The following is a 23,096-nucleotide window of genomic DNA, read 5'->3' as shown; positions in this document are numbered from 1 at the left end:
AAAATATGTTTCCCGGAAAGATTCATGACATTTGTTAGGGCTTTGTTGCTCAACAAACTATGAAAAGGCTATTAGTCACCCTACCCCACCTCTGGCTGGAAACTTTTTAGTTAAAGTGGGGAGGAGTGTTGTGATTTATGGGTTTGGTAGAATGTAACCGTGAGCGATTATTACGGGTGTGTAATATTGCAGCACATTAATCCGGGAATCTGTCTCTTTCTGGCTGGGATTCAATGAGAATACACGTTTAATTACACAGTTCTTGATTATTATAGTTTGCGGAATCACTCATCTTGTTCTATTCACGTTAATTGTTTATCAGTTATTGTTCACTGTTATAAACCCTTAGTTACTAGCAATCTCTAAGGAATAGAGCTAAGAAATTACTTCATTCCGGATCTCGGGTAATTCCGAATCAACTCTATGATTTAATTAAGATATAAGTCTAAAAGATATTGACATTTAAATATAACTGTGATTTTTGGAAAATGTGATCAATTTCAAGCAATAACAAAGCTTTGTTTCTTATTTCAACGGTGTTTTCATTGAAAATCACGATTTGGTAACTATCACTGTCGTGTCATTTTACCGTCGCACCGTCTATCTATAACACGCGTCAACAATTGAAAGACGATTTAGAAACACATTTCCTTGGTAAATGCTTGTACATTTGGTATGAATTTGTTTATTTATTATTATTTTTAAATTCCTGTGATTGATTTTAGTATATGTTTAAGATTTATGGAAATAAAAGCATGAAAATTGCACCTTGTGTACATGTCAGTTGCGGATCAGCTGATTGGGGAAAATCTCAAAACAGTTGTTTATTGTTTAAATACTGTGTTTGTAATAAAAGTTTTTGTATATATATGAAATGTTAAAAAAAAAGTTTCTCATAAATTTGATATATTGTTTCATTGGAATTATATAATCAATACTATTTTGTGACTTCAATGTCGAGAAATACAGAGATTAAGATTGAATTTTGTTTATTCTGTCTGTCTGTCTGCCCCAAAACTTTAACCTTGCTCATGAAATGAAACTTTATGGACCTGGTTCTCCAAACTTTACATGTTCATGCATCTGATTGAGATCTATTATGCAAACCAGTTATGAGGCATTAGGTCTAACGGGTCTAAGTCACAAGGTCAAGGCTAACACATACAGTAAGCATTTTATTTTTTGCATGCATCTTGGTTTGTTTTTATGTTTATGTGTGTAGTAATAAGTTATAATATTTAAAGGTATAATAGCGGAGTAATAAAAAAACAAGCGGATTGCTAAAAACTGTACTATAGAAAAATATATGGATTAATAAATAATGGTAAGATGTAATGCTGGAAGGAGATTGGTAATATTTTAAATATTCATCCTATTTTTAATGTGATAATTGTCAAGTTGGACTGATGGGTCCTAAAAAGCACGGGTGCTCTGCACAGTCATTGGCAAAGAGGCTGAAGCGGATACTTTTATATATTTTTACATTATCGTGATCCTATTATTGATAAATGTTGTCATAATATGTTATTTACCAAAAATTTAACTTGATAAATAGTATTGTTTTCCATTTTGTTTACCATTTGTATCCCAGAGGTACTGGTTTATGTTATATTATTTTTTTTTATACTTTTATTACATTATTTTTACATTATTGTGATCCTATTATTGTTACATGTTATCATACTATGTTATTTACCAAGAAAGTAACTTGATATCTAGTATTGTTTTCCATTTCTTTAGCAAATTTATTCCAGAGGTACTGGTTTATGCCTAGACGTAGATAGTTATCTGCGTCTCTGGTTTATGTTATCATCTTTATGGATACTTTTATATATTTTTACATTATTGTTATCCTATTATTAGTAAATGCATTCTAGAGGTACTTGTTTATGTTCAGTTGTCATTTTTATGCCCCCGGATCGAATGATCGGGGTCATATTGTTTGGCCTGTCTGTCTGTCTGTCTATCAGTCTGTCTAAAAACTTTAACCTTAGTTAAAGTTTTGCGATAACTTTTGCAATATTTAAGATAGAAACTTGATATTTGGCATGCACGTGTATCAAATGGTGCTGCACATTTTGAGTGATGAAAGGTCAAGGTCATCGTTCAAGGTTAAAGGTCCAAAAAACAAATCCAAGGAAAGTAATAAGCTTTAAAGGGAGATACTTATCTGTACCTGCCAAATGATAAAAAAATAAAAGCGGAGCAATAGGGGGCATTGTGTTCCTGACAAACACATCTCTTGTTATAAATACATTTATATAAAGTTCTGTATTTTTTAGGACCGAAGTTATAAAAATATTTTCTAGTCATACATAACATGTTCTAGTCATAAGCATATATGTCACATTTTCATACATTTTTTGAATTACTGTGATTCCTATTGTTGTTAAATGTTATCATACTATGTTATTTCCCAATAAGGTATCTTGAGTTTATCAATATATTGCTTTTATTGAGTATTTGTTTTTGTTTTATATAACCAATAATACAGAGGAATTTCAAATCAAAACATAAATACTTTCCAACAGATTTATTCGTTTTGTGTACAGACGCACACCCTATAATGTTTTTAACTTGTCAGACAGTTGTTAAACTGAAACAAACGAACCTATCTGATGTTAATTAAATACATGCATCATTTGTTTTGACAGTCAAAGTAATTGTTGAAAGTCAAAATAAGTTTTGTGTTGCTCCCTGACCTACATCTTTCAAATAGCCCAAGTGATCCGAAATTACCTCACTCGATTCAGAACTAGCCGACTTTATCCAAGTGAATAAGTTCAAATTGGCATCAGAAATGTATTGGAAAGTATAAATAAATTAATATGGCCTGAAAGATGAAATATTTTGCCTCAACAATCCAAGTATTTTGAAAGCAATTGCTGTCTTTTAAAAATATTAGCACCATTATTTACGCTAGTGATCCGGAACTACCCGACCGACTGTATAAAAAGTAAAATTTCTTACTAGCCCGACTATATAAATTTTTTAATTCCCACTAGCCCGAATGGATTTTCAATAGCCAAAACCCTTCGGGCTAGTGCGAATTTCGCACACTGCGTGATCATGTTGAAAATTCGGATACATTTTATCAAACATAGAAATGATAGATTGACAGAAGTGAAGTAAAGGTTACATTAGTTCCAATAATTCAACTCTCAGCTTTATAACCCAATGGTTAGCTGATAGTTGCAATGCGCCGGCTCTTGCCCATGGGTGCAAAATTTAATCAACAATGCAATGGTTAAGGAACACTGAAACTGCAAGATCTTATGAACGTTTACCTGTCTAAACCACAAACTCATATGAATGGTACCATTAAAACAATGAATAATTGCTTTTTATTGACCTGGTTTTGCTTTCGTACGCTGTATGCGCCATATTGGAAAATTGACCCAATATTGGTTAGGTCGCAGAACACCAATATTTTGCACGTCGAGTCATGTGTTGGCGCCTACAAAGTCGATAACGATGTGTTATTCGATACAAAATACACTGTTTCAAATTTAAACATGAAACATGTCAGCGAGGAAAGTGTTTTGAAACATCGTCGTGTTTTTATAGGGTGCATGCAAAGGATAACATCTGTAGGTTGCCATTCAGGTAAATTTAACATGTTTATGAAGTTTATTCATTATTTTCCTTAATTTGTCTCGAACGTCGTCTGTTTAGTGAAGCGCACAGATTCTCTGCGCTGAACTGCACCCATGTTTATGATGGGGTGCATATGGACTGCCAGAACCGCCATAGCAAAAATTATCAAAGGCTCTGGCAGTCCGTTTATATGGAGTTCCTATTGTCTTCTGGTTTTTAGCAATTTAGATTTCGACTCATGCTTGTTATGGTTATTTCTTGTTTTCTGTGTGTCTGCAAAATTTTTAGTGCATTTAATCAGTCTTCACGCTAAATATTTTAGACCAATAGCCCTTCGGGCTAATCAGATAGAATTTTTAGTAGCCCGAAGACAGTTTCAATAGCCCGAAAAGGTTAACAAACATTTTATGACTTTTTTGGCTTGGAGCAACAAAAATATTCATTTCCAATCAGAAATAACTTCTAATGAGTAAAAACATTTTCCTGTCCCATTTTCAACAGACTGTATTATTTATTTTTGATAACAGCAAAGGCATGCTCAGTCTTCATGCTAACTATAAGCCCGACAGCCCGGGTCTGGTGAAATGTTATTCGGGCTACTAGTAATTAATAATTTAAATAGTCGGGCTATTGCATTTTTTAGCTGTTCCAAATAAAGCATAATAATTCCGGCTAGTGGTTTAAATATATTACCGTGAAGACTGGGCATGCTCTCCGGACATCTCCATATCTCAGTGTTTCAGATTGGCCCCTGAATTTCCTCAGGACAGGTTTGCTCAAATGGCTAAATGGTCATTTTTTTCAGGACATTTGTCCTTAATCATGAAACAATTTTCATACAGTTTTGTTAGCGCCCTGAGCCCTAACCTATTGTACTTTTTTAGTCTTTCTAGTTGCAATTTCTGGAGAAAACAATGCGAAATATTATAAATCATATGATTGAAATCCGGACTGGTTAACCAGGTTTTCCGAAGGAAAAAACTGGTTATTAGATTGGCGAATGCGGGCGGGCTGGCTGGCTGGCGGGCTGGCTGGCTGGCTGGCGGGCTGGCGGAATAAGCTTGTCCGGGCCATAACTATGTCGTTCATTGTCAGATTTTAAAATCATTTGGCTCATTTGTTCACCATCATTGGACGGTGTGTCGCGCGAAATAATTACGTCAATATCTCCAAGGTCAAGGTCACACTTTGAGTTCAAAGGTCAAAAATGGCCATAAATGAGCTTGTCCGAGCCATAACTATGTCGTTCATCGTCAGATTTTAAAATCATTTGGCACATTTGTTCACCATCATTGGACGGTGTGTCGCGCGAAATAATTACGTCGATATCTCCAAGGTCAAGGTCACACTTTGAGTTCAAAGGTCAAAAATGGCCATAAATGAGCTTGTCCTGGCCATAACTATGTCATTCATTGTGAGATTTTAAAATCATTTGGCACATTTGTTCACCATCATGGGACGGTGTGTCCCACGAAAGAATCACGTCAATATCTCCAATGTCAAGGTCGCCACGACTAAAAATAGATTTAAAAAAAAAAAACTTACAAAGGGGGTTAATTTTTTTTGGTCATTTCAAAAGTTCAGTTTGAGTTTTCTCCCTTTATCAGATTTTTAATTTTTTTTGGTCATTTCAAAAGTTCAGTTTGAGTTTTCTCCCTTTATCAGATTTTTTTTTCACAATGAAAACCTGGTTTTGTGACAATTTTGTCCCTTGTTTTCAACTTGGTTTCATTGTCAGCATAAGCATTTAAACAAAAAGCGAAACCCGGTCTGGACCATAGTAAGCGACCACGCATGACCTTTATGTTATGGAAGCGCGCATGCTAGCTGGGCCAATCGATATTAATCTCGCTTACACCTGAGATAACTTTGTTGAATGAAATGTTAGAAGGGACGGAGCTAATGGTTCATAGTCTGAGTTAGACGCAATATATTGGGAGTAAAAAAGCATGTGCAACATTTTTAGTTTGCACATTAATTTGACGGGGGCAAACTTACATGTTGGTTATTACTATTATATTGCTCTGAGATGGCAAGAAAAAGCAGCGAAGATGCTAATGCGAATAAAAGAAGATGGCCCAGATGAGGAGATATTCGCAGCGTGTGCAGTTGTTTTGTGAAAAGAGGAAGAGAAGAAAATAAAATGCTGACAAGACTGATTGCCTCAAGGTGTTTGAAACTGTCAATCTTATGTGAATCTTATAATTGTTTAAACTGGAACACCATCAGAAGGGTTCATACCATTTTAGTATTATTTTAATATTATAGATCAGACAGTAAAATTTTTGTGTTGTGTTTCTTACTTAGTTTGTGCATGTTTAAATTTGATGTTTGACAATTTGTTAATGTAATGAAACAGACAGTACATGCTGATCTAAATATTACTATTAATTAATAAAGTGTGCAATCTATGTGCCCTGTTATGTTTTAATGTGTACAAAAATGTATATGCATGGGGTTAATGGCATTTGATAAAAAAAATGTGTTATGTTAATTGTATTATGACCACTGATAAAACCAAACATTCAATTAAGGACTAGTGTAATGTGGGTTTTAATAATAAAACCAATAAGAAAATTATGTATGTTTTGGTGAAAATTTGAAGATGTGTGCAAAATACAACTGGACTCCTACTTTTTCCCTTTGGACTCCTACTTTTTCCAAGGAAAGAGTTAATGGCCTCCTGTTTTAAAATCCTAGCAAGAGCCCTGTTACCCTTCAAGCAAGGCAAAATTTGACCATTTACCCCCATGCTTTGAAAAGAGGGGGTATTTACCCCCATGGGTCAAACATTTATCTATAATGCTGATAGTGTTCTGTTTTTAGTTTACAAACAATGAGGTAGAGGGAAATTCTGATTAATCACAAGTGTCAAAAGAGATCCTCATTAGATTTTCAAGTTGAAAAAACAGTTAATTTACTCCTGAGGCATGTCTTTATTATGATCTGTGTACATGTTTTGATCATTTTATGCTTATTGAAGCCTCTTTCACAATCAACAGTGGGGACTGGAGCTAATAAAAACCTACCTGCTGCGTCTGCTGCTTGTTAAGGTCCATCTTCTTCAATGCCAAATTGGCTTCATCTCCCTACCCCATTGATGGTACAGTTTCTAGTGTCTACTAGGATGTGCAGGTAGCCAAGAAACAAGAATTGTGTCTTCCTGGCAACTCTCTAACTACATAGGTATTTTTACACTTAACCAAAATCCTTTCTGACTCAGGGATTGAAATCGTTGCTTAGGGCAGCTGCCCGCTCCTCTGTTTTCAGGATAAAGGCATTTTCTTTTCTGGAGCTATGCTGGCCGCATATGGCATAGGATTCGTTTTCGCAAGACATTTGTCATTTTTTATTATGACTAGTATGACTCATCTTTCAACTATGCATTGATCACTTTTGATGATGCTTTTGTGTTTTACAGAACCTCATATTCAAGCAAATTATCTCATAAAGACCAAATGGGAAGTCTCAATGAAGATGCGACGGTTGATGTACTTGCTGGCTCGGAGAAGAATGAATGGTCTATTCCAAATTTAGTGGAATTAGACCACAAAAATGGTATTATTTTCAATCAGTTTGAATATAAAATTAAAATATATTTGTATTAAAATCATATACAATTTAACATGCTTTAAGTTCAGTTGAATAAAATGGAAATTTTCAACCAGCTTTTTTTACTTCTTTATAAAATACCAGCATAGATACTTTTCAAATGAAGGAAAAAATACTAAGTTCCCAATTGGGAACTGAAAAGTTCACAGAAAGAAGGAAACTTTCATTGATTTTTTTCCAAAAGTGCCGTACCTGTAAGTTAACAAATAAAATTATCACATAAACTGGACATTTTAATCCAAAATGCATGTTAATGAATGTTTGCATTGATTATCACAGAATTCCTTATCTGAAGATTTCACTTTGCAAAATTTCCCCGTTTCAGTTTTTTTCTGGCTATTTTTTCGCAATTGGTACACGTACTTAAACCAAATGTGGCAAAAAATATCGCTGTTTTCAACAATTTTTACTGGCATTTATTTTCTTTTGAAACCATTAATAAACACTTCATATAACTGTTTTTACTCATACAGTGTAGCTGCATACAAATAATTGAATTAAATTTGTTACTGGCAACATGCATTTAAGACATTGAATGTTGTTTTTTGCTCCAATAGCATTTACCCGCATGATGCTGTTTATTATTGGCTGTCCTCTCATGTGCTTCAGGAACAGTCCCGGTTCAGAGTGCTGATGCAATAGTCATTGGAACGACAAGTGCTGTTAAAGACAAGAATCAAGGTATATCAGCTCTAGTAAAATGTTTAGTTCATTTTTATGTCCCCCACTATAGTAGTGGGGGACATATTGTTTTTGCCCTGTCTGTTAAGGGTGTCGCGGTACTCCGTGGGACGGTATATCGTAACAGTCTCCTCTTGGTACGGTTCACGATACACCTCTGAGTATGTACGGTACGGTACGGTATTTTCCATGACGTATTTCAAGGGAAGTAACTGTAATTCGCCCAAAAAAATGGCGGAAGTTGAATTGAAATCACCTCCAGCGAGCTTCTAATAAAAGATATGGAAGCATTTTGTGTTTTTAGTAAGAAAGTGGTAGGCGCTTATTTCGTATAAACATTTGCTTTATATCACGACTTTAGTCGCTACGAATTTCCTAAGCAGGAGCTGTAATTTTGTGATTCCGCTGAGAATTTTGCAAAATCTTTGAAACCATTAAAATTAAATTTCATCCACTCAAACATGTGCTGTGTCGCCTACGTCATGAAACAAGGTGCAATATTTGACTTGTTCTACGAATTGCGCTTGGAGTTTTTACGGCACAAGCAAAGATAGCCAGTTTGACTAGTTGGTAACCACGTTTTATTTTTAACTTAAATAATCTATCGAAGTAAAAGAAACATAAAGCAGTCCGTATTTTGTAAACATATTCATAATTTCGTGTTCATATTTAATCAAAGTTTTAGATTTGTAAATAATAATTACTAATTGTCAATTCGTGTACTTTCATGACATTATATGGTATTTTGTATATTGTATGAAGTATCTTTAAATAAAATTGAAAAATGGTTTTAAATGGTTTGTATGTTGTTTCCATCTGACGATACATATCGCGATACGTATTGTATCGTACACACTGTACCGCGATACGTATCGTATCGTAAGGTGAGCGTATCGTGACACCCTTACTGTCTGTTGGTCTGTACGTTGGTCTGTTTGCGCCAACTTTAACATTTTGCAATAACTTTTGCTATATTGAAGATAGCAACTTCATATTTGGTATACATGTGTATCTCATGAAGCTGCACATTTTGAGTGGTGAAAGGTCAAGGTCAAGGTCATCCTTCAAGGTCAGAGGTCAAATATATGTGACCAAAATCGCTCATTTTATGAATTCTTTTGCAATATTGAAGATAGCAACTTGATATTTGGCATGCATGTGTATCTCATGGAGCTGCACATTTTGTGTGGTGAAAGGTCAAGGTCAAGGTCATCCTTCAAGGTCAGAGGTCAAATATATGTGGCCCAAATCGCTTATTTTATAAATACTTTTGCAATATTGAAGATAGCAACTTGATATTTGGCATGCATCTGCATCTCATGGAGCTGCACATTTTGAGTGGTGAACGGTCAAGGTCAAGGTCATCCTTCAAGGTCAGAGGTCAAATATATGTGGCCCTAATTGCTTATTTTTTTAATACTTTTGCAATATTGAAGATAGCAACTTGATATTTGGCATGAATGTGTATTTCATGGAGCTGCACATTTTGAGTGGTGAAAGGTCAAGGTCAAGGTCATCCTTCACAAGGTAAAGGTCATCCCTCAAGGTCAAACTTCATATAGGGGGACATTGTGTTTCACAGACACATCTTGTTTTATCTCTTTTTTTTTTATAGATCTATCAATTTCAGTACTTGATGAGTTCGTTTTTCATCCTCATAGAAAGATCTATCCATTTCAGTATTTTATAAGTTCATTATTTATCTTTATGTTAAGATCTACATGTATCCATTTCAGTTCTTTATCAATAGCAATATGGCAATTTAATACATGAAAAAATATAACTGGCAAGAAACCCATTTTGTGCTGGTGTTTTTCTAAAATTTGACCAGCCCTTAGGATAAAACTGGTAGGTTCAAACACATTCTGGTCAAAGTTTTTAATTATATAGAAAATTGTGACAATCTTTTGAATCAAATTGGCTTCCCTGTGTGTTTTCATTGAATTTCCCTTATAAGTAACAATTCTGTGTTACTGGCACATAATTTTATGAAAGAATACTTCTTCTTTGTTGATAAATGCACAGTTTCTGTTCGTAAGCATACCCCACAAACTGATTCTAAAATGACTTTAAATTAAATAATCTTGGTTAACTTAATGCATGGATTGACAAGTATCTGCACATGGTAAATTACACCTGAACGTTTATTCCGTTGATCCTTATAGAAGACATGGCGTATGCAGAACAGGGTGAGACTATGCATAGCAGTTCTGGCAGTGAAAGGAAATCGGAGTGTTATCCAAACATTCAGTGTGAACAAGTGTAAGTCCAGTTGTGATTTGTTTTCGGGCTGAGGGGGGAGGGTAATCAGATTTTTTTTATCCAACTGTGTCCTAAATTAATTAACAGAATTTTCTTCCCCTTGGACTTCACCTCAATCACAATCCTGGTTCATAATCTTTGTAATTTTTTGTACTGAAAATCAGTTTATTTTGGATTTATAATAAAGTAAAATACCAACATGAAAAAATATTTTCTATCAAAGCATTTCCAATTTTAAGGACCCTCTCAACCAACATTCCTACAAAGCTGAAACACAAAACATGTGTTGAAAAGGTATGAAGATAGAATGAAAAGTAACAAAAAATAATTGATTTTTAGTTTTCTGTTGCACAAATTATTATTTAAGTTTTTGCCGTACTAGTTGTTATGAAATGCAACCACATGTAGGAAAAGGTAAAGAGTAAAATAGCAGGGTTATTCTGCTCCCAAAACGCAGATAGCTTTGCAACGCTTTATAATTTTTAAGTTTTTAAATCGTCAAAAGATGCATATAATGGCTATATTAGACCATGGCAAATGTTCAGTAATACTGTTTCCTCACAAATATCATAACTAAACCGAAAATTTGCGAATCTGAAACAACTTTTTTCAATTTTGTCAATTTACCAAACCGTGAAAAGATCCCTTTAATTTGTTTGTTACAAAGCTCTTGTTTTTATAGGCATTCTGGTGATGGAAGATTGACAGCGCTTGAAAAAAAGGAGCACATGGAAGATAAACACACTGAGCAGGAGACGGGACAGAAAAAGAAGGAAAAGAAGGCTAAGGGTCCTAACAGGGTTTCAAGACAGAGAGATGTTCAGAGAGACTCGCGAGATCACGGGGCCAAGAGGAAAGGTTGTAAGATAGTACCTACTTAATAAACAGACAGTGGAAACATTGATTGTAATTCTTGTAAAATTTATGGCCAGGTATTGACTTTACAAAAGAACAGTACGTGTAATAACCCTCTTAATTGAGCAAGTTTGACTTGTCTATCCAAAAAGATGTTATTAAAACAACAAATAGAATTTTAGCTATCCTATTTTGCATAGACCTTATGCACCATTTAGTTAAAGTTCCTGAGGGCTCATTAGTCTAAAATTTAAGCCCGGCAATATTCTCCTGTCGCTTTTTTTAGTAGACTGACGAGAACGCTGTTAAAACTGTGTAAGAAACAGAATACTGAATCGCATGTACATAGAGCACATAGAGCACAGGGTGAGCTTTTGGGATCAACTTTTGTCTGTTGTGCATGAGCTTTTCTATCATGTAGCTACTTCTTCTAAATTGGGAGGCAAATGATTATTAACATTTATGGAATGATCCTTGTGTTACCGTCTTTCAATTTGTTCAAATTGCATACAAAGATCAAAAATGCAAAAAAAGGTTTAACAATAAAACTATTTTGTCTCTGAAAATGCAAGACTCTGAGGTTAAATATATGGTGTGTAACATCGCATTGTGGTTCACTACAAAGTTTGTGAAAATCATTTCACTGTAGTCAAATGTGGCCATGCCCCAGGGGTCACATTTTTTTATTTTCACTATATACCAAGAAACAAAATAACTGTTAGAGTATTTATCTTTGTAACAAGTAGGCCCAGCGATGAAATATTTTATGCAATATTGTCTGAAACCACACTGCCAAGAGCTATCTTTTTTTTGTATTTTGTGTAGTAGAAGTTGTGTACGAAAATTGTTCAAATCATGTCTTTTTGTTCAAAAAAAGGTCTCATTTTTGGCTCACCGGGCTGAGTCCACAGTGCTCATGTTTAGCTTTTGTGAACACCTTTTATCAATAAAAAGAAATCAACCAAAGCCTAGGTAAAACAACTTTATTTGGTTAAATGCACACATTTCACATGAAGTTTCACATATTGAAAGAAATATAAGGACAGTTTGCTTAACAGTTCAAAACACCATAGATTAAGGTCATTTTTATTGGTACCAAATGTAAAATAGTGGAAAGACATTTTTGTTATGCTTTCCAGTGGTTTATAGAGAAATATCAGTGAATTAAAATTGAAAATTATCAGTGAAAATTATCGATAATTTTCACTGTTTACTGTGAAATGACGTCATTTTTTTAACGAAATGTCGTCATTATCCCAGCGAAATTATTTAGTTAAACTCTTTAACAATGTTAATAAACTGTAAAAAAAAAGCATAAAATAAAAATTTGTTGGATTCAGTGGAATATAGATTTTAATTCACTCGTGATCATAGAAAATATATATTTTATATGATCACTCGTGAATTAAAATCGATAATCCACCGAATCCAACAAATATTCTCTATATTGTCATTGTATACAGATATACCAGTGTCCTTGCGTTCTGAGAGTAAGAAGGAGAAGGCAGAGCACCATTTGAGAAGACATAGAGAATTCATGTAAGTTCAGTGGTGGTGTTTGTGCTTATTTGTCATGTTTATGTTAATTATCCCCCGCCTTAGGCGGAGGGATATTGTTTTGGCGTTGTCCGTCCGTCTTTCCGTCCGGAGCCATATCTTGGAAGTGCTTTGGCGGATTTCATTGAAACTTGGTATGAGTATTTATATGGATAAGAGGATGATGCATGCCAAATGGCATTGTACACCATCTGTTAATAACGGAGTTATGGCCCTTTGTAGCTTGAAAAAATGCTTTTTTGAGTGTCAAATATAACACTTTTGTGTCCAGAAGCATATTGGCGGGGATATCAATTCAACGAATTTGCTTGTTGTTCAACCATTGGACAGAATCGTTTTTTTAGGTTAATTGTTGGGCTTAAATTTGTCCCAATTGCTATGTCAATTGTACTTATTATTATCCCCCGCCATAGGCGGAGGGATATTGTTTTGGCGTTGTCCGTCTTTCCGTCCGTCCGGAGCCATATCTTGGAAGTGGTTTGGCGGATTTCATTGAAACTAGGTATGAGTATATATATATGGATAAAAGGATGATGCATGCCAAATGGCATTGTACACCATCTGTTATTTACGGAGTTATGGCCCTTAGTATCTTGAAAAAATGCTTTTTTGTGTGTCCGGAGCCATGTCTTGAAAGTGCTTTGGCTGATTTCATTGAAATTTGGTGTGTGTATATATATGGATAAGAGGATGATGCACGCCCAATGGCATTGTACGCCATCTGTTAATAACCGAGTTATGGCCCTTTTTATCTTGAAAAAATGCTTTTTTGAGTGTCAAATATAACACTTTTGTGTCCAGAAGCATATTGGCGGAGGATATCAATTCAACGACTTTGCTTGTTTTCCTCTATATAAAATTCCTATAAAATGTCCATGCAGTTTGTTTTTTTTACCTCAATTTATTGAGACATGGAAAAATAGCAACAGTTCCAAAATATTTAATCCAATTGAACTCATTATCCAAGTTGTGATTTGTAAAAAAACAAAAACACTATTTATTATTGAAACAGGTCAGAAGTAAAAAGCGAATTGCCACATCAATTATAGGCCTAAATGATGTTGAAATCATTTGCTGTGATGTAAAACCAATACTATACATTTAGTGTAGAATGTGCTTGTAAAACGTGATTCTTATCAATTTGAAATAATCTGTTCCTTATAATCCTCTTATATCCATACAGAGAGTTGGCTGATTTTAAGTGAGAGTTATGAGAGTTAATTGCTGACAGTAGTTTGATTGTACCTGACCTATTTTTCAGACGGCCATTGGGAATTATGTAATTTTATTCAATAGGGAAAGTAATCCCTAATGTATAATTCATAATTTGTTTATTGACTGTTTCTAAATTATTTCATTTAAAATGTTATTCATTTTTATGCCCCCGGATTGAATGATCGGGGGCATATTGTTTTTGGCCTATCTGTCTGACATTCGGTCCCAAAACTTTAACCTTGGTTAAAGTTTTGCGATTACTTTTGCTATATTGAAGATAGCAACTTGATATTTGGCATGCATGTGTATCTCATGAAGCTGCACATTTTGAGTGGTGAAAGGTCAAGGTCATCCTTCAAGGTCAAAAGTCAAAAAATACAATCCAAGGGAAGTAATAAGCTTTAAAAGGGAGATAATTTCTAAACCTGCCAAATGATACATTGAAATTTTATTTCAATGCGGCGCAATAGGGGGCATTGTGTTTCTGACAAACACATCTCTTGTTTATATATGCTTTGATGAATGAATGTACAGTCAAAACTGAGAACAGTGGTCAGTCAAGGGGAATGATCAAAGTGCCGTTGTACACAGGTGACCGTTGTTTTCGGATCACAATTTTAAGATGGTTGGTCAGTTGGTAGTATTGCAACGTCATTACCCCACCCAATCGTAAGCATACAGTGTTAAACAAAATCTCATTGCCAATAACTAAGCATAATAACAGAAATAACTTACATTGAATAATACAGAATATTTTATAGATTGATTTAATTTCATATTGTTAAACTAAATCAATGACTTAATCAACGCTAGTATAATTGTTTACTCATGCATCTCGTTCATTCAGTAAATAAAGCTTATTACGTGCCATTGACGTCACGTCCAAACAAGTCTTAAAAGCGGATTCGCTGTCATAAACCGATAGTACGGTGTAACTTTACCGTTCTCATTCAAAGAAAAAAGACGGAAAAAATTGTTAAAATTTATTCGTACGCAAACATCACACAAACAGCATTTTCATTCAACAACCGCATACAAAATACAAACATTCATTCATTCCTAATAAAAAAAATTATAGCACATCATGCACAAAAAAGAAGATAACTTATCACGCAAACAACTTAAAACACACAACCATTCTCACTTGCAACAATCGAAACGATTCACTCCACGCAAAAAAAATCCTGTTTTATTAATGCCTAAGTTTGTTATAAATGTTGCAAATCAGTGAATGTTTTGCCTTTAATGCCGATCACTAATTATTTTATTGCCTTCTTATAAAAACACTCGCCAGCTAAATGTTGTTTTAACACGTAATTAGCGATAAAGATCAATTGACTTTGTCACGCGCTCATGTGTTATGCCTGCAGGCGATAATTGCTATTAATACTCATTGTTAATTGTTAATTTCACTTGTTTCATGCAATCAAAATGCAAATCAATAATAATGGTGAGACAATTTTACTAACCAGTCATGGATGCACAAAAGGCGATTGTGATCCTTGGTTTCGACCGTTTCTCAACACCCTATTATTTATTTAGTCGCAGCGGGCCGCTTTTATAATATCAAAGGCAATTACCGCTATCAGACCCTTTACCCGCAAAAAAGACGGACAAATGATGTGCTGCGTTTTTAATTGTGTGCTGCTGAGATGACTGATGGGTGACCGTTTTTTTTTTCAGTTTAAACATGAATGTCGGAGTGGAATATAGTGGCCGTTGGCCGTTATGGACAGGTGACCTTTATTCTCAAGTGTAATATAGAGTGATTTTCATTGGGGGGAATCCAGACTGACCGTTGTCAAGGTGACTGTTTTTCTCAGGTGGCTGTTAGGTCAGTTTTGACTGTAGTTAAAGAACTGAAATCTTTGATATTTATGATCTGACGTTTCTTTTGTGTTGGGTGAATCTTTGTAATTTCATGCTGCTGCAAAATCTTCTGATAACATGAACTAATAACTGCGGGAAACAAAAAAAAATTCAAACAAATAAAAATCCAACAAATCAATATAATCGCCATTGTTCAACAATCATCAATCTAAAAAAAAAAGATTATATTTGGACAAACATTGTATAAACAAATGTTGTTATTTGAAAATGCTAGTGTTCAGTCATAGGGTCATGTAAATGAAGCCACTTAATATCTGCAGAGAATCCAAAAATGGTGGAAATATAAATCTTTAAGGTCTGGGCTAGTGTCGAAATAAATAGCTACATTGAAATATTTCAACACCCACCCACAAAAAAGTCAAATATTTGAAAAAAACATCCAAAAAAGCTAAATCAGTGATTATAGATAAACTATATAAAGTTAAACTTTTAAACCTCAGTAACCCAAGTTTGTTCATCTGTGTATGTTTGTTAATTATGTGTTTTTCATGTCTTGTACATTTTTGTATCATAGTGTTTGTCAATTGGCACTTTGCAAATGGTGCAGGACCATTTGCAAAAATGAGGTTTCTTTTCATAAGGTGCAATTGAAGTTACACTTTGTTTACATTTTAAATTTTAGCCATATCTCTTTATTAGTAGCCGAAAGTGTTGAATGTTTATTCTTTTTTTCTAAAGAAAATTAGATGAGGAAAAATCGAGAAAGAAAAAGCACAAGCGTAAGCGCAAGGGAGAGCAGCAGAAGGAGCATCAGAACAGGAAGTCCAAAGAGAGGCCTAAGACTGGCGTGAGGATGGAGCATGCTGGCATGACCAGAGGTATGGCATTTAAATTTAGTTGTTTGAAATAAGTCACGTTGTTAAATTTCTCTACCCTTAACTGCTCAGATATGAACTATGACGCGTTTGTGGTCCTTAAGAAACGCAAATGAAATTTTAAACCTTGTTATGCCCCCAAAGGAGGGCATATAGTGATTACACTGGCTGTCCGTCTGTCTTTCCGTCACACTTTTGTGATTAGGTTTCGAAAAATGCTCATAACTTCTATGTCGCTTCAAATGTAACCTTCATATTTGATATGCATGTGTATATGGTTAAGGCCTTTCCATATGCACAAAAATTTTGACTGATTTGACCTTGACCTTGAACTCGGGGTTCGTGTTTAGGTTTCAAAATCTGCCTTTAGGTTCGAAAAAAACGTTTTTCGGGGCCATATGTCTATGATGGAGACAGCTCTTGTTTAATAGATACAAGTTTTAAAGGCTTCATTTCTAAACCTATGACAATTATTAGCTGCAAAAGACATAAAACCTAAACAGACTGCCAGTTACTTGCAGGCTGTTCTGGTTTTATGCTGGTTGCATATAGCTATCTTTACTTTGCTTCTGAGCTGGAAAGTGTTTGATGTTAGGCCTGTTTAGCTCATTTGCTAGTGGGCTAAACTAAAATTGTGGTGTTTGAATTCCTGCCCAGCTATACAAGTTATGAGTTGAATAGTAATGTAAATATTTCTACAGCAATTTGATCACTACCTCAGATTTGATTTTTCAGTGTGTCAAGATCTGAAACAATTGAGATCACTTATTTCTTGCAAAAAGATTCAAAAGTGAACCACCTGCTATGATAATGATATGATTGTGCTACTGTTTAAAACAGCAACATGGAAATCAATGGAAAAATTAAATTTTTGAAATCTAACACGCTGGCCCAGTTAGCTGATGGAGCGCTTGGCTGTCAATGCAGGGATCTTGCTTAGATTCCTTGCCCAGCCATGTAACTTGTGTTGGTTGTTATAGACATTATGTCTACAACCATTCTTTCTGTACAGTAACACTATACATTTATAAGCAGCCACCAGTTTAGCACAGTTGTTGCATGCATCTAGCATAAGAATGACAGCTCTTGTTATTTTTGTAAATATAACATTTTTAATACAGCCTACATTAAGCTTATTTGAGCATACAGCGTGCTTTGAGTGACCTTTTGTTATTGTCTTTTTCCTTGGTAAGTTCATTCGACCTAATGATATCATGGTCAAGTTCAGAACTGGGTAATATGAATAAAAATCTAGGTCAGTCTGGAAATAAAACAAAAACCTTGTAAACAAAAGAATTTATATTTCTGTATAAAACTTGGTCAGATTATTTGTCTTCAGTGATATATTTACATAGTTCGAAATCGCTGATGTGGAGTAAAAAACAAGGTAACATTTGTGTGTGTTTCCAGATGTTTCCTCTTCAGAAGAGCCAGCATCAGACCCTGAGCCTCAACACAAGCGTAATAAAAGGGAATTCAGATCCACAAAGGACTTGACAAGAATTTCTACAGAAAGAGCAAGAGAAACAGATGCAACTGCCAGAAAATCAACTGACAACGTCAAACTTCCATTGAATGTCTGTAAGACTGTGTTTGTTGCTTGGGTGTTGTTATTAAGAATGTCATTTGTCCAAGCTTGCCCACCTATGCAAAGTCCTCAGTCTGCCACAGTAGGACGCAGTCACACATGTTTTCCGATTTCTCAACACAAAGATTACAATGTTAATGATGGCAATGTAACAATTGGTGGGTGTAGCACTCTTGTTGGCCGTGGCCGTGGATGGGTGGATCCAGACCACAAAAACAGTTATGTTGTTAGCTTCAATGATTCACATTGCTGTGTTACCCTGAACAATTTGCCTTGTGGGAGGGACAACAACATTTCTTTCACAAGTACGGATGGGACAGATTGTATCTATGACATTCTGAAAGGCCTGCCTTGCTCACCCAATTTGATTGATAACAATTCTGGTTCGCGCAATGTGATCATTGCAGTCACATTGGTTGTCATCTTTATGATTATAATAGTTCTGTTAATAGGATTTCGCAAGAGAGTAGGAAAGTGGATTCGCTGGCTTTTTGGCACTAACAGGGGAACTTATGACATGACAGATCAAAATGAAACAAGTTAGTAGAGCCATTCTGCATTAAGCTCAAACATAGATGACAAGGGAGCCCTCCATGATACCATCTAAGACTACCATATTTAGGATTCCATTTGGGGCCAGTCATTTCAAGGAAACTGTTGCTAAAAAAATATTATAAAAGTATTTCGCTCAATAACATATGTGTTTTGAAATTTGTGTGTAGGTTACATCCAGACCTAGCTTTGGACTTCACTATTATTTATAAAAAATTAAATAAAGAAGTAAACTTTTTACATTATGAAGGTATAAAAAAGGATCTTTCTACGTAAATGGCCTCATTGAAAAATATATAATTGAAACAGTATTAAGTAAATGCATACCCCACTTTGGCAACCAATATAAAACAAATAATTCTGATTTCATGCAATAAGTTATTATACAATATGTTAAATTAGGCCATCCTTAAAAATTGTTTTGTTTGGTTTAACCCGACCGACCCACTTAAATCGGCCCGACTGAATTTTGTTTTTGTTACTTTCCAAAAAAAAAAAATTTTTCTCAACGAAAATTATTTCCGCTAAATTTTTACTTTCTGCTTATTATCCTTTCCGGTTATTTGCATCATTTAATTGAATGCTCTTTCAAGGAGATAGCAATGAACAAACGCGTACCGATGTTTATTTGAGTCGCCTATTTATTTGACATATGCATTTGCAATTAATTTGACTTTAAATACAATTAAACTGCTCCTATTTTTCTCGTATCCCTTTAATTAAAATACGCTGCTGTCGTTCAGGATAGTTTAGGAGTAAGAAAACAAATTAATTAATTATCACCGTTCAATTCAATTGATGAAACTTTCTCAGAAGGTTTATTTTAAAAATACCATGGTAGAGAATAAAACACTAGGTCACTAGGTGAAATCTTAGAAAAACTGTTGTTGCCTCCAGAGTGGCAAATTTTATTTGAAGTTAAGACTAAAAAACTAGATCACCATATCATGTCTTTAAAAATTGGTGTCCGTAAACTCGGATGAGCGCTTGAAGGCTTTCATGGCCCTCTTGTTTTGACATAAAGGTAGGCTTATATGATAAGACAAAAATCAAATGGCTATAAATATGCAGAACAGTATGTTGTATGTAATACAAAATATTTATCCTCTGTTCATAGGTTAAGGTTACCCTCGTTTTAAATCATTAAGAATTGAAATCTTGACAACTGGCTTGATTAATTGCCTACATAAAACTAGTTAACAAATGTAAAAGGGAGGGGTTTAAACATATATTACCAAATCACCAATTAAATAAACGAGCAAACCAATAGCACACATGCTAGTATCCACTTTCAAACAGACATGTTAATGTTTTCTTCGCCTTAAATAAGCTCTCCATGACAGAATTTGTTAAAGATATCTAATTGCTTGCTGTTTTCTACAGACAATATTAAATTTTGTATATATTTTCTGTTTCATGCATAAAATTGTACATGTTGACCTTTGAACATTCTTTTTATTACGACTCGTTCCAAAGTAAAAAAAATCTGTGTGTGCTTGAATATTTGAATAAACTTAAACAGTTAATTATTTTTGCAAACAATGAAATAGTATAATAAAAAATTGTTTTAAACATTTTTATTTTCATTTTATGTACAAAATCTTTTTTGGAATGTAGACTGTGCTGAATTATAATAGCTTTAATTTTTAAGAATTTTTACAATTATTTTAACACACTTATTATTTATTTGCATTAAAGTTTTACAAAATAATAATAAATGGAAAAGAATAAATTAAGTTCAGTTACTGTTGCAAATGGTATATGTTCATGATGTAAGTTATATTTTTTGTATTTTTATGGTGTATTTGTAATTTGTGTGTGATTTTATATGTTTATTTTATGTGTGTGAGTCCAATATCAGATAAAGGGTACAACAACTTGCCCATAATTAATTTGTGTTATATTGTTATTTGCCTTAGCTACTGAATCAAATAAGATTTTATAGAATGGCAAAGCAAAGGACTTACTATCCCTTACTCTCATAGTATAGGTCCTCCTCATAGTATCGTGCCTTTAACGAAAAACCTCCAAGAAGTTGTAATTTATTTGATGGTTATCCATGACTATTATGATGATCATTCTCATGATTTCCGGTGTTCATTGGAGAGTAGGTCATGTTTATTCCAGGGTGATGCTATGAATTTTAATTACTTAACACACAATTATGTTAGTTTGTTTATGGATTAATAGTAGCTTTATCAAATGGTTTATTTGCCGCTAATTTTTGAATAAAATCTAAAAATATTTTAAGAACAACATGAGCAAGAGTTTAGTTTTTTCCAATAAGTTATTTTTTTTAGATCAAGCACAAGCGCATAGTAACAAATCTTAGCAACCAGTCAGAAGAGCCGATACTATGAGACAATTGTACATGACACTGATTACTACAGGGAGCTAAGTCTAGCCATTATTTTGTCAAAACATTGCCGATTTAAATGCAATTTTCGTTGTTATGTCCAAGAATACACATTTAACTATAGATTGGCATATAACACATGCGTGTTTTGTATTTGTTCACTTCCAAAATGTGTATGTATTCATGAAGAGGGCCGATAATACGGATATACATGCTAAGCACATTATTTCATATATATTTTGTTTGTAATTTCACAAACTACAACAGGTGCTGACTTTAAATTTACTTCATGGTGTTATAAACAAAAGTTGTGATGTATTTTCCCCCCTGACCTAATTCCATTCCTCAAAGAACGTTAGTGATCAAGGCCAATAATTTTATGATATTTATGAACATTCCACAATATATGTTTGTTTGTTTCAACAGAGTCAATTGAGTTATGTTTTACGTTAATTACTCTTATTGTCCCCTACCGGTTTCACCGGTAGAAGGCACATGAAACCTTTTTGCTCCAATAAGGTGATACATGTATGCACTGTTCAATGTTCCTTTAGAAGGTATTTGTGATCAAGATTGTACATTTATGCAAAATGCTGTGTTCTCTTACAAAAGACAGGAAGTGTGAATGAGAGTGCTAACATTGTTTTCAATATGCTGTGTGCTTACAAAAGGTTTTGTTAACATCATGCATATTTTGTATACTAGTATGTTGTTGATAGTACACATGTATACACATGTATAATAGGAACCTGTTAACAGATCGACCAATGACCATTTAAACTGGTCATGCAGTAGATTTTTTTCTAAATGGATATTGGTTCAAATCTCAGCTCATGCATTTCTTTACCGTTTTTGAGTTTATAATAATTATAAATACTGTAGATTTGACAGCTAATCCTTTATAATAACATTTTTCGAGAACTCAAAAAACTTTGAACAAGCCCCTTTAATACTACAGAATGTTGTATTTCATTGTGTAAACACATACATCATATGAATGCCATTTAAGTGTAATAACTTGTGAATGATCATGATGAGTATGTATGAGCATCATATCAATTTATGTATGCATGACAGTGTTTGTATTGTGTTTTTATGCCCCCCTTCGAAGAAGAGGGGGTATATTGCTTTGCTCATGTCGGTCAGTCGGTCGGTCGGTAGGTCGGTCGGTCGGTTGGTATGTCGGTCCGTCCACCAGGTGGTTGTCGTATGATAACTAAAGAACGCATATGCCTAGGATCATGAAACTTCATAGGTAGATTGATCATGACTCGCAGATGACCCCTATAGATTTTGAGGTCACTAGGTCAAAGGTCAAGGTCACGGTGACCCGAAATAGTAAATTGGTTTCCGGATGATAACTCAAGAACGCATACGCCTAGGATCATGAAACTTCATGGGTAGATTGATCATGACTTGCAGATGACCCCTATTGATTTTGAGGTCACTAGGTCAAAGGTCAAGGTCACTATGACCCGAAATAGTAAAATGGTTTCCGGATGATAACTCAAGAATGCATACACCTAGGATCATGAAACTTCATGGGTAGATTGATCATGACTTGCAGATGACCCCTATTGATTTTGAGGTCACTAGGTCAAAGGTCAAGGTCACGGTGACCCGAAATAGTAAAATGGTTTCCGGATGATAACTCAAGAATGCATACGCCTAGGATCATGAAACTTCATGGGTAGATTGATCATGACTCGCTGATGACCCCTATTGATTTTGAGGTCACTAGGTCAAAGGTCAAGGTCACGGTGACCCAAAATAGTAAAATGGTTTCCGGTTGATAACTCAAGAACACATACGCCTAGGATCATGAAACTTCATGGGTAGATTGATCAAGACTCGCAGATGACCCCTATTGATTTTGAGGTCACAAGGTCAAAGGTCAAGGTCACGGTGACCCGAAATAGTAAAATGATTTTCGGATGATAACTCAAGAACGCTTTTGCCTAGGATCATGACACTTCATAGGTACATTGATCGTGACTCACAGATGACCCCTATTGATTTTCAGGTCACTAGTTTATACTGTTTTCACACTGTCCAGTAAAGAGACTTACAAATTGAATTTTTGACACATGTTCATTCATAATGATGTATAAGCCTT

General features: G+C 34.5%; 1 protein-coding gene across 1 annotated transcript in view; it reads left to right on the top strand.

The window, feature by feature from the left end:
- LOC127831338 (uncharacterized) overlaps positions 1-18,616 on the top strand; it is a 33,549-nt gene extending 14,933 nt beyond the window's left edge. The window contains exons 2-8 of the mRNA XM_052356305.1: positions 7,019-7,155; positions 7,819-7,890; positions 10,056-10,152; positions 10,835-11,010; positions 12,471-12,546; positions 16,348-16,487; positions 17,895-18,616. Of these exons, the coding sequence (XP_052212265.1) occupies positions 7,056-7,155; positions 7,819-7,890; positions 10,056-10,152; positions 10,835-11,010; positions 12,471-12,546; positions 16,348-16,487; positions 17,895-18,616 (1,383 nt within the window). The 5' untranslated portion in view covers positions 7,019-7,055. The remainder of the gene's footprint in view (positions 1-7,018; positions 7,156-7,818; positions 7,891-10,055; positions 10,153-10,834; positions 11,011-12,470; positions 12,547-16,347; positions 16,488-17,894) is intronic.
- Positions 18,617-23,096: the final 4,480 nt, after the last annotated feature.

Source organism: Dreissena polymorpha, chromosome 5, assembly GCF_020536995.1.
Source record: "Dreissena polymorpha isolate Duluth1 chromosome 5, UMN_Dpol_1.0, whole genome shotgun sequence".
Classification (NCBI taxonomy): Eukaryota; Metazoa; Mollusca; class Bivalvia; order Myida; family Dreissenidae; genus Dreissena; species Dreissena polymorpha.
This window is presented reverse-complemented; position numbering and strand designations above follow the sequence as displayed.